At 47.0% G+C, this 12,730-nt stretch overlaps 1 protein-coding gene across 3 annotated transcripts in view; it reads right to left on the minus strand.

Annotated features, from left to right (window-relative positions):
* Positions 1-4,901: 4,901 nt before the first annotated feature.
* Ttf2 (transcription termination factor 2) overlaps positions 4,902-12,730 on the minus strand; it is a 32,756-nt gene continuing 24,927 nt past the window's right edge. For 2 of the 3 annotated variants that reach the window (XM_057794228.1, XM_057794229.1), the window contains exons 19-23: positions 12,629-12,687; positions 11,436-11,586; positions 10,236-10,318; positions 8,397-8,471; positions 4,957-6,253 (exon numbers count right to left, since the gene is read on the minus strand). In XM_057794228.1, the coding sequence (XP_057650211.1) occupies positions 6,109-6,253; positions 8,397-8,471; positions 10,236-10,318; positions 11,436-11,586; positions 12,629-12,687 (513 nt within the window). In that variant the 3' untranslated portion in view covers positions 4,957-6,108. The other variant, XR_009058694.1, reaches the window with a different exon arrangement.

Consider the following 12,730-nt stretch of genomic DNA (forward strand, 5'->3'; position numbering starts at 1 on the left):
CTCCATCCTATTAGTGAGCTCACCACCTGCCCTGTATAAAACAGCAGCACCCTACCCAGGAGAAGACCTCACCCTGCACAGCTTCATGTATAATATACCTCCTGGAGACTTTGAGCTCCCTGAGGGCAAGGATTTGACTTAGTAACTGTACTATTCCCATGCGGGGCAGATATTGGCTCAAAGTAGAGACAACATTGTATTGATTGAATAACAATAAAAACCTGTAGAATTTTCCATTTGGCTCTACTTAGTATGTTTTCATGACTTAACCATATGCCAGTTGGGAAAATGTCTTAACCTTCTATCAAACTTGCTGGATAAATTCTGTGCACCCAAGGGACCAGCCTTGAATTTTCCAATTACCTCAGACATCTAGGGAGTCTTGGGCCATGAAGGCTCTCGGATTACATCATCTTTCCCAGGTGTCTCTGAGGCAGCGCAGAACGTTGCAGCAAAGCTCACGAGCCTCCCTTGGCGAGGCTGCAACAACCGGAAAACTTTCTGTGGTGAAGCTGCATCACTATAGGAAATTTTGATCCCGGGGGCCCGTCTAGGCCCTGGCCAATACCTAGGTCACTCAGCAGTATAGCTGGCAACAATTCTGTTAACAATATTGAAAGCTCCAGCGGGGGCAGGAGGGGGGCTCTTCCTTGGCTTGGCTTGTACACTAGGGTCTTAGCTCGATGGAATCCAACTACTCAGACAACCGAAAGATCCATGGACAGTCAGAGCGGTCTGAAAAAGCCCAAACTCCTCGGCAAGGAGAGAGGAAGTGGAGGCTCTAGGGACTGCCCTACGGTACAGTGTGCTTCAGAGCTTTGAGCTATGCATACTGAGACATCAAGACGCAGCTCTATGATGTCAGTGATGCGGATGCTGTTAGAGCTGAGGGCAAAGGCCGTCCTCTGGGATACTGTCGTCTTGGAAAATAAACACCCTTATATGCGCCAGCCCACCCATCCTCTAACCTCCCTGCAGTCACTGTTCAACATGACACCAGGGGATGTGTACCTGCATCAGGAGTGGCTGAATGAGGAGCTTGTCAAATTAGATCAGAGGAAGAGGTGTCCCACTGTGTGCCAGTTCCTCCATATTGAGAAGGCATTCCTTCGTCACTTCCTCAGAGCTCTTACAGGTCAGTTTCTGTGACGATCCCTTCCTGCTACAAGGTCCTCTACCACAGCTCTTGACACCAGGTGACAAGACCTTCTTGACACCTCGTCCCCCTACCAGATGCTTAGCCTCAGGGAAGTAAGCTTCTGCTTGACCTTGCTTCCCTTTACGAATGGAGTACTCAGTAAAGCCTTGCATAGTAGGTGCTTGGTATGTATTTCAATTAATGTACAAGTAATTGTGCAACAGAAGCATTTCCCATCTGTCTCAGTTGGACTTTCTATTGCCGTGAAGAGACACCTACCGTTTCAGAGCTTCAGCTCATTATCATGGTGGGGCATGGTGGCATCCAGGCCGATGTGGTGCTGGAGAAGTAGCTGAGAGTCCTACAGCTTACAAACTGCAGAGAGTTACACTGAGCGAAGCCTGAGCGAAGGAACCTCAAAGCCCGCCCCCTCATGACACACTTCCTTCAACAAGGCCACACCTCCCAATAGTGCCACTCATTATGAACTAACGGGGGGGGGGGGGGACGGGGACGGGGACGGGGACGGGGACGGGGACGGGACACACAATTACATTCAAACTGCCACAGCATCCTTCTTTCTTACACATCTCCATCTATACTCCCATGATTACCCTCTTGGTGTAGGAAATCTGGCTTCACCTTGGAGTCCTGCAAAGAGCCATTTCTCTGAACCAGATACCCAGGAGGAAATACCATTGTGTCTAAGAGGCCACAATGAAGCATTGGAGGAAGAGATGGTGCTATATGCCTAGCACTTGGGAAACAGAGGCAGCCTCAGTTGCAGGGTGTACAGCAAGACCCTGAATAAAGAAAACAAAAATACTAACCCACATGATCGCTAAAGAAAGGGGTCACACCCCATAAAGGTAGCATTTTGCCTATTGCGGTTCCCAATTGCATATCAAGAGGAGTCTTGGAGTTTGACAGGGCCTAGAATGTCACTCGGCTGTGGTGTGTTGCATGCTTTTTTTGATCGACATTTAAGAGAAAAGTCAAACATAAACATCCATGAAGGAAACACCTTGTAATTTGATGTTTAAGAACACTGTGTTTGTGACAACTGTTGAGACTGTTCTGCCAGCTACCACTGGGGAAGGGCAGGGCAGGTACTGAATCCGAGGCCATGGACGAGCGCTGCTTCCTTGCTTGCTCTCCAGGGCTTGCTGATATTGCTTCTTATAGAACCCAGGACCGCAAACTCAGGGGGCACCACCCGCAGAAATCATTAGTCAAGAAAAGGCCCCACAGGCCAATCTGATGGAAGCATTTTCCATGATGGCCCTGGTTTCTATCAAGCTGGCAAACTAAGCAGCGCACAGCTTCAAGCCCTAAAAAGATACAGGAAGAAAAATAAAGCTGATCTGCAAGCACAAAGAGAAATAATAGGCAATTTGAATTCTTAGGCATATAATCCATATTCAAGTGTTCTCATCAGTAAAAATGGAATTAGGGCTAATTAGAAACAATGTACAATAGAGTCCACAACTTGAGGGACGGGACGGAAATGCAACATGCCTGCCATTGGGAGGAAACAACCATGGGATGTGCTGTCTTGAGTCTTTTCTGCCCGTGTTCCATGGCTGCGCCCATGTTCTGTATGCTAGCGCTTCTAGCACCGTCCCGGAGCGCTGCTAGGGCTTCTGTATAGCACTTCAGCATGTGGAAAGGGCTTTTACCTCAGACTGTTCATGGCCAGCCCCAAAGTGGGCAGGCACATGTGAAAAGAAAACTGGAAATGGAGGTTCCTGCACAGGCTTGGTGACCCTGGCAGAGCTTAGCACGCCCCTCAACTGGTCACTGCAACGTGAGGTGATGGATGCCCTTGATTAGGGTGCAAAGGCACCATCTTACCAAGAAATTGGTTAGTGAGCCACTCATGGTGACAAATGCCTTTAATCTGGTACTCAGATGGCTGAGGGAGAAGGGTTACAAGTTCAAGATCAGCCTGGGTTAAAAGAGACCTTATCTAAAAAAAAAAAAGAAAAAAATGAAACAATACCTTGACTCTTATGAACTAAAATGAACATATAGACTGAGGCACAGCCCAGTGATACAGTGCTTGCCTAGTATGCATGAAGCCTGGACTTGACTGTCAGTGCCCAAAATATAAACATTTAAAAAGAAATAAAACAGGGGCTAGGAAAGTAGCCTAGCAATAGAATTCTCAGTATCTAGGCCCCCTAGATTCAGCCCTCCAGATCACAGAACAACAAAGTAAATTAACCTGAACCTGAGGTGGACACCAGAAGGCCACTTACAGCATTAACTAGGATTTAAGAACACCACTGGCGAACTCTGTTCCATCAGGTGGTTGCACATTTCCTGCACCCACAGACATCACTGGCATCCCACTTTGGTAGGAACACTTACCTACCTCAGGCAATTCGGAAACTTTGCTGGCTTGCCATCAGAACAGGAAAAATGATGGGAAGTCTCTAAGATATCAGGAAAAGTCTACTGAGAGGTATTTGCCGATGGGCTTTGAATATAGCTTAGAATCTCTGTATTCTCCAAATAAAGACTCGGAAGACTGAAGGTTAGGACTCTATCTCAGCGGTGCTTGAAGTGGGTATTCAGTGCCCACCCCATAGGTGGACATTACTGATCTGCTTGGCAAACCATGTGTCCCCAGGGTAGTATGTGAGCTCTGCTAATTCATACACCATCCAGACAAAAGGCTGTGATGTCCAAGGGACCTGGAACTAACCCATGGAGAGCGGTCAGCTAATGACGGTCAGATGTGGACACGCTTGCTGAGGGCCTTCTCAGGCCCTCCTTCTCAGGCCCTCCTTCTCAGGCGTCTCTATCATACTTTGATCCTGTGACTTCAAAAGGGATTTTACTGCCTTCATTTCATTTTATTAGGAATCTCATTGTCGCCGTTACGTTATGAAAACAAGGTCCACCTTACAAATGAGGGAGCAATACATAAATTTTTAAAACCTCCTATTAACTAGCTCTGCATCCAGCTATGGTGAGAGCAGAATTCGAGCACAGTGGAAGTTCCAGAGTTGATTTCTTCCCACCAGCGTACATCGTCGCTGCCTACTTTTACAAGGGGCCGCATTTCCTGCCACACTGACTGGTGAACATAAGGGCTTGTGCCTTTACTCAAGTCTGACAGAAAGATCTATGGCCCAAATTAAGTTCAGAAACTGTTCTTTCTGGACATGACAGGCCACCACACACATGAACTCACAGTAGCTGTGGCTTATGCATAAGATCAAGCAAATCTGAGCATGGATGGAGGAGGGCTTTATAAATTCCCACCCCATAGCTTAAGAGCTCTTGGCAACTGATGGCTGCTAGGGGAGGGACAGTGTTAGTTTGCATCAAGGATGCTGTCCCTCCCTCCCTCCCTCCCTCCCTCCCTCCCTCCCTCCCTCCCTCCCTCCCTCCCTCCCTCCCTCCCTCCCTCCCTCCCTCCCCTCTGCTGACCGCCAGTGCTCCGGTGCATGGCCCTGTGTCCACACTGTCACACTGAGTAGTCTTGGGTTTAGAAAGAGCACATCATGTTGGGAGGGAAGAGTGGCGGTAAAGGATGTGGTATGAAGGTCTCAAACAACATTTTTTTAAAGGAAAGAAGAGAACCCTGATCTAGTGGCATCTTCCCTTCAGCTCCCATTTCCAGCAGGCTGCAGAAACAAGAGCCATTTAGAAAGTTGCACAGGCTAGCCTATTTCCTTACATTACTTCTCTTCACGCTCCCCCACTACTACTCAGTAATGTGGATCTCACCTGCAGCAGGCAGTCTCTGGATGCTCCAAGGAAAAGATGGCTTGGGGACACAGCATTATCTCTGTGACATTGTTGAACACATTTATTAGATGATACCCATGATAATACAATGTGGTAGAATGGTATAAACTAAATAATATAATAGTAAATGCTAGCGGTAACAAAAATTGATATCAACGTTAAATAATACAAATACTACATGATAGAAATCCTCTGATACCAATGGGAACAAATACTAAATGATTCAGTGATGTCACACTGATGTTGATATACTGCTAAATGAAACAATGGCATACAGGCTAAATGATAGAGGCTAGATGATACATGATAAATACTCAGTATCTGTTTAAGTACAAAATATCCTGACCCCAAGCCCGAGGAGCTGCCTGGATTCATCCAGCCAGAGATGACTGGCTGCAGGCTCTTCCCTCTTTTCTGCTCACAGAGAGGCTTACGAGGAATAGCCTGCCAGCAAGAAGACAGCACAGAGCCTACATAGGGAAGGTGATTAAGATCAGGTCTCCAATCAGCTGAGGTGGCAACACAGGGCTCTGGGGCTGTTTGACAGACAGGGTCTCACCATGTAATTAAGACTGCCAAAGAACCTCAGACTCAAGAGCTGCTTGCCTTTGCCTCCAAAGCGCTGGGATTATAGGCATTTGTCACCAGGCTTGTGATGACTTGTTGAGCTTTACCAACGCATTTGTACAGTTCTTCCAGACTTATCTTCCCAGACCATCTAACGCCAAAGCTTTCATTGGTTTGGTTTGGTTTTTTTAAAAGACTTGGTCTCACTCTGTAGCCCAGGTAGGCCTAGAATTTACCCTGTAGCATAAGCTGGCCTCTAACTCACAATCCTGCCACAGCCTCTTGAGTGCTGGAAATATTATTGACTAGGACTGGCTTCCAAAGCACTTCTGTGCTTTGTTTTGAGAGTCTCTAACTCAGGCTGGCCTGGAACTCTCCATCCGCTTGCTTTACAAGGGCTGGGATTATAGGCATGCGCCAACATGCTAGGCTCAAATCTGAAATAACCAACTGGTTTCTATGGCACACGTTAAACAAGTAGAGTGATAAACATGATGGACTAACCAGTTTAACATGGTGGCCTCCCCTCGATCACTGGCATAGGAATATGCCTCAGTTTAGGTAAAATGAGATCTAAGGCTCCAGGATCATGAAAAAGCACCACCCCAGAGCCTAGTGCACACCAGCACCAGCAGAGGGAGCTAGATGCCAAAGAGGATCTTGAGGTCAGCCAGTGTGAGCTTGGTGACAGATGCTCCAGACCCCGATAGGACTTGTTTGGCTAAATCTTTCTTTTTTTCTTGGAGCTGTAAGATCTTCTCTTCCACTGTGTCCTCACAGATGAACCTAAGAACAAATGATAACAGACGTGAGTCCAAGCGGCTAACCCATGCGCGCATTCGGAGTTCCCTCTCCTTCAGCTGTAAAGGAGATGTTTTCCCGGCACTTGGTGAGAGCAGAGAATCCACGCACCTTTCAAGTGTGTCCATTTAAAGCGATGCGCCTCAGACTAACTTTCTGAAGTGAGGGTCACAGCATTTCTATCTAAAATGTAGAGGCCCGGCTTTCACTCAAACTCTATTTTGACAAGGTCAGAAGGGCCTCAAAGGTCAAGATCCTGACAAGTGTGTGTATGTTTAAGTGCAATGTCTAATTTCTTAGCTAATCCATACCATAACCAGGCCTCATTCAAGTGCCCACTAAGTATGAATTTATATATACATACACCATGTCCTATAGGAAGTGACAAAAAAGGGTGTAGTTTTTTTCCTCTGTAGGAGAAAACAAAGATATGACCACCCAATAATAATAATAAAAATAATAAGACAGAGGAAGTGGTACGGTGGCAATGTGTCCAGGGTACGAAAGGCAATCTGTGTAGGTCAGTCAAGGAAAGCTCCATTGGAGTTAACTCTTAATGTGTGGCATGCAGGATGACCAGGGGTTTGCTGTATGACATGGTGGTGTAGGCACAGCATCCCAGGGAATGAGAACAGGGACAAACTGTGGCTGAGTTTCAGAACACGGTATGTTTAGTTAAAGAGCATACTCTCCAGGCAAGTCTGCTGGTAGCAAAAGTTCAAGAGCTCTAGGCCAGGTCCTCAGGTATCCCCGTCACACCTAGACACTGAGAGTAAACGTACAGGAAGTGAGCCATTGAAGGAGTGCCATGTCTCAACAGACATCAGTTAGAAAGAGCCCTCTGCTGGCAATGCAGAGGGCAAGAACCAGCGAGCTGTACAGGGAGCGGGTGGTAGGGGTGGGAAAGAAAGGATGGTTAGCAGTTTAGAAAATATAACTGAAGGCCTGGCCATGGGAAGAGGGACAGGAAGGAGTTTAGTTTCTGGCTGTACAGCTAGATAAACAAGCACCATCCATATAGATAATGCAAATGTCTGTACTGAGGCAGCAGGACGCACACATTTCAGACTGGCATTTTTATCCTGGAGGGTGTAATTATACTTGTAGCATTCACTTTGGTGTCTGAACGCACAGGATGAATGCAGACAGATGAGTGCCTGCCTGCTTAGGTTTAGATGGCTAGAGGGATCTGGATACCCAGGTTGGAAGTTTAGAAGACAGTGGAACTAAAAATATAGATTTTAGATTTAGTGGAGGAAAATATGGAATGAGCATAAGACAGGAAAATTAATATTCACTGCATGTGGCAAATTTTGGAGGTCACTAGTGACCCTCAACAGGGACAGCTCATAGAAATGGGTGGAAGGCACTTCATATAAGACTGAGGAAGGGTGGAGGCAGGCAGCACTGACTGTGACCTCTGAACTCTTCACTAGACCCCTCATGCAAAGAAAGCAAAAGAAGGGCCATGAGGAGAGTAGACTGCAGCAGAGGGGCACGCTCTGATGTTTCCAAAGCCATGCAGGCCCCAAAGAGGAGCGCTCTGCAAACAGGCTGTGTGTGCCTTCAAAGGCAATGTCAAAATCAGAGAGGGGAGCACTGTGCCAGATTAAAGCATACAAAGTCACGATAACCAAATGCTACACAGGATGTGGGAAGGACAGCATTGGGAGAGATGAAACCGAATATGGATTGATCAGGCTTTAGTATTACACTGACGTTAACATTCTAATGTTGATCACCTCTCTCTCTCTCTCTCTCTCTCTCACACACACACACACACACACGAGCTTTCTGATAATTTCCTTGCAACTTTTCTGTATGACTGAGACTACGCCACACTGAAAGGTAAAAATGTCAAGCGGCAGTGGGCAGGAGCGACCCCTCCGCAGCTGTCTCCTCGGTGAGCGGTGGCTTGTCACCATACTCGCTTCCTTCTTGGCCCTGACCAACAAGATTACCTCAGATTGCTTCAGATTACTTCTTCCCTTCCTGACCAGTGACCCTGAGGTGTGCCCGCAGAACATCATTAGTGCGGGGTCGCCACACTTCCTAGTCTATGAAAATACTCCCCAGAGAAGGCTTTCATGAAGGAAGATGCTGAGAAGGGCCTGGCGCCTCTGCTTACCTGTGTATGACGACATCTTTCTCCTGTCCTACTCTGTAGATTCGGTCACATGCTTGGTCTTCAAGTGAGGGGTTCCTGTTAGAGAGGTGTAACTCAGAAACACCAATATTGCACACAGGGCTGACAAACTACCGCCAAGGCCAAATCACAGCCCATTTCTGTATGCTTCTTTAGCTAACAATAGGCATTACGTTTTCAAAGGGGTTTAAGAAGACAACATGAATCTGTAATAGAACTGAGAGGTGGGGGTGCACACCTTTAACCTCAGCACTTAGGAGACAGAGGCAGGCAGATCTCTGAGTATGGGGCCAGCCTGCTCTACAGAGCAAGTTCCAGGACAGCCAGGGCTACAAAGAGAAACCCGTCTCGAAAAACAAATACGCAACAGAAAACTATGTGCCCTGAGAAGCTGAAATGCTTACAGAAGTCTGTCAACGCCATTCTAGAAGGAACTGACCTAAAAGTTACCCTCTGCTGAGAAACTGGGAACAGGCTTCCAATGTTCTTAGCACTGTCATGGGTCAGTCCCTGCAAGAGACGGATGTGGACAGGACTCCTATCCAGTCTTTACCAGCGATGACCAGACAGATCTAACAACACCCTCCACACTTCACAACTTACTTGGAAACAAGAGCGGGTTTATATTCTCAAATATTTCTTTCAACTTTAGTGTTCAGTGAGGTCAATAAAGAGGTAGAACTTGTTCTCTTCCTTATAGATTCTCATTCTCAACTCTAACTGGACCTCATCCTTCCTCTTTAGAATCTGAGTACTATCTCTCCATCTCAAAACTGGTGTCATTCCTAGTATGTTTTTCTCACTTCTGTGTATGTGAAAAGCCCAAGTAAACCTATACACATTCTCCACAAAAACAGCATTGGTTGAGGCTGAGTGGAGAATTAGACACATCATCCCAGAAACAGCAGCGCCTGGAAGAAAGTATGAAGGTGCAGGCCTAAAATCGAAGCGACTTCAGTAGGCAGAAGAGCATAAAGACCAGGCCTGCCTGGACTACAGACCAAGTTCAAGGCCAGCTTGCACAACTAGTGAAGCCCCACCCTATCTCAAAGTGAAAAGTGAGCTGGGATCAGTATGTGCAAGGCCCCAGGCTCAGTTCCCAGCACTAAAGAACAAAAACAAAGCCCTCCACAGCAACCTGGTCTGCATAAGTAGAAAGTAAAAAACTGGCACTGTGAGTTCACTTAGCAACACATGACCTCGTTTGTCTTGTGCCAAGCAGAGCACGCACCAAGGCGCTGGCGCCACACACAGTGAAGCCCAAGGCTGGACATAAGTGTTTCTATCAGTTAGAAAACCCCTCTTCTTCTTTCTGGTGTAACAAAGGTTGAGACTTCCTTGGCTCCTCAACTATGTCTGGAAAATAGTATTCTAGGGACATCAAACTGAGCAATGTAGCTCTTAGTCATGAGAAAAACCTGTGCTCCTCTCTTGTTTTGTAAGACAAGGTTTCTCTGTGTAGCCCTGGCTGTCCTGGAACTGAAACTTGCTCTGTAGACCAGGATGGCCTTGAACTCACAGAGATCCACCAGTCTCTGCCTCCCGAGTGCTGGGACTAAAGGCATGTGCCACCATATCCGGTTTCTTATTTTTTCCTGTGTTCCTCATTTTTATGGGAAAAAAAAGATGTTAGATTTTATAAGAAGTTAGTGAAGAATAAAATCCATGAACTACTTGGAAGTAGTTATTAAATGCCCCAGCAGGTCTTACAGGTCACTTAGACGGCTACACAGAATGTGTCTACGACTCCCTAAAAGGGCACACAACCTATGAGGTCAGACAGCATAGCAGGGAGAGCAACTCAAGGAAAACCCTGGTTACCAGTGCATGTCCAAAAGGAAGAGGTGGTTCCCTCCGGTCAGGTTGAGTCCCACACCGCCAGCCAAGAGGGAGATTAGCATGACCTGCAGAAGGAAACACTCTATCAACTTCCGCACACTTGGTCTTATAATCATCTGCCATAGGCTGGGTCTTCAGCGCTCCAAAAGCCAGGTGGCAAAGGCTTGGTCCCCATCATGGTGCTAGACCAGAGGCGGTGGAACTTTATGGAATTGGTACTACTCATCTTCAGGACATTGGGAACTTTCTTTGGAGGTTGACCAACCATGCACTACTGAAACCTCCAAAAACACAAACCAAAAGCAGCCCCTTCCCTCTACGCCAGGTATTTGTAGGGACAGAAAGAGCTAACCAGCATCTTCCCATCTCTAGTTCAAGAAGATCAAAACACAAGAAACATGTTCTTTTCAATTCCCCCAGTGTAATGTTTTGAAACATTAAGATGCCCTTTCTTTCTTTCTTTCTCTCTCTCTCTCTCTCTCTCTCTCTCTCTCTCTCTCTCTCTCTCTCTCTCTCTCTCTCTCTCTTTCTTTCTTTCTTTGAGACAGAGTTTCTTTGTAGCTTTGGAGCCTGTCCTGGAAGTAGCCCTGCAGACCAGGCTATGCTTGAAGTCACAAAGATCCGCCTGCTTCTGCCTCCCCAGCGCTGAGATTAAAGGCGTGCGCCACCACCACCAGCTAAGATGCTATTTCTTACATTCATCTTTGAAAAAATGCTCACATTCCCACAGAGAGTCGACCTCACAAAGCAGTCTGCCAAAAAACATGGACACTATAATTCAGTTCCTTGGGGAGGGGGTCAACTTTGCATTAACCAAACTGTGACTAGTTTTAAGACCATGCCCCCCACACTAAGTCACCCTTCCTTCCTTCCTCTCGACTAGTGCTTCCTGAATCCTTACCTGTTACACGGCCCTGTTCTGCATCTCAGTCAAAAGCCCACAGACCTGCCAAGGCTTCCTCCTCTACAGAGATTCCCCTGATCACAACCACGCCTGCTGACTCTTCAGTTTAGTCCTCGTAGGTTATTCATTCTAGAGTACTCTGGTGAGGACCCCAGTAAATGTCTAATAAATGATAAACATCTGGAAGGATCAAGACAATATTTTTGAAGTTGAGTTGCTACATTACGCTGCTTTATAACCGAGACCAATTGCACGGGTCTGTGGGGCCTAGTTCATACCTGAGGCTCCCGGGAGTGGTTGAATGCCTCCACCAAGTCCATTCTCTGTTTGGGGTTGACGGAGCCATCAATGGTGGCATAAGTCAGTCCGTGCTTCTTGAGGTGCAGACCTACCACTTGCAGCATGCTGGTCCATTGAGAGACAATGACACTAGGGGAAGAAAACACAAGCCACCAAGACTATGCAGTCTCCTCTGCAGGCTGCAACACCACTAGTCTCAAGGTTAGTTCCAAAAGGCACATAAGGAGAATCCCTGTTGTTAACGGGAATGGTTACGAGGTGGAGCCTGGGGAGGCAGTCCTCTAAGCGGACTGCAGAATTCACCTCTTCCTCCCTGCTTCCTGATTGACATGCGACTACTTGTTCTGACATGTGCCCCTGGTAATGCCATTTGCTCCGTCACCAACAGCATAAGCCAATGGGACCATCTCGTAACTAAAGCTTCCAGAGCCATACAATCTGTCTGCTTTCTAAATGTCTCCTGTGAGACCTTTCATGGTAGTGACATGAGCTAACATGGGCATACATTTAAGGTCACGCTTCAGAATCCTTCCATCTATTTCTGAGCTTCACTCTCACTTGGTGTTAGTCAGAAGAACAGGACTGCCTGGGCTAAAGTGAGGATGCCTCCAGCTGACTTCTGTTTGGTGCCCTAGTGCTCATCCAAAAACCTGTTGTCCTGCAGAAAAGGGCCACGAGCTACTTGTCCTGTGGCCACCAGAACAGCTGCTAGGTTGCTCACCCCAAGCATGTCTTAACCAGGGCTTTAAATTTTCATAGAGAACTACTTCATACATGTACATGCAATCATGTAATACAGATGCATCTCTGTGTGTTACATATACATGTGAAGGCACAGCAAATGACACATGAACCCACTTGACTGTAAGCCCAGCGTACGCAGCTCAGTAGCTGCCCACTATGCTCCTCCCTGTTGGATGTCCGAGCTCTGGCTCCCTGCTTCCCCTTCCACGCTTCTGTTCCTTTACTCTTTCAGATTCCTACCTTACCCCGATCCGCAGGGGTGTGGTAAACCAGGGACCCCGGTCAATGCACATCACAATATTTCAGATATAAATTATAGGAATTCATACCATAACCTCAGTGCTTTCTGCAGGGCATGACTCAAGCTAAGACTTGAGAGCATCGCAAACTTCAGCCTTCCTTGTATTCGTAGTGAAATGGCACTCACCTCTTTTGGAACCCTGGGCTTTTTCGGATTGCCTCCAGTTCTGCCAGCAGAGAAGACACCTGGGAAAGGTCACACAACACTGCAGTTTGAGCCATTCACTTC

The sequence above is a fragment of the Chionomys nivalis genome, chromosome 18 (assembly GCF_950005125.1).
Source record: "Chionomys nivalis chromosome 18, mChiNiv1.1, whole genome shotgun sequence".
NCBI lineage: Eukaryota > Metazoa > Chordata > Mammalia > Rodentia > Cricetidae > Chionomys > Chionomys nivalis.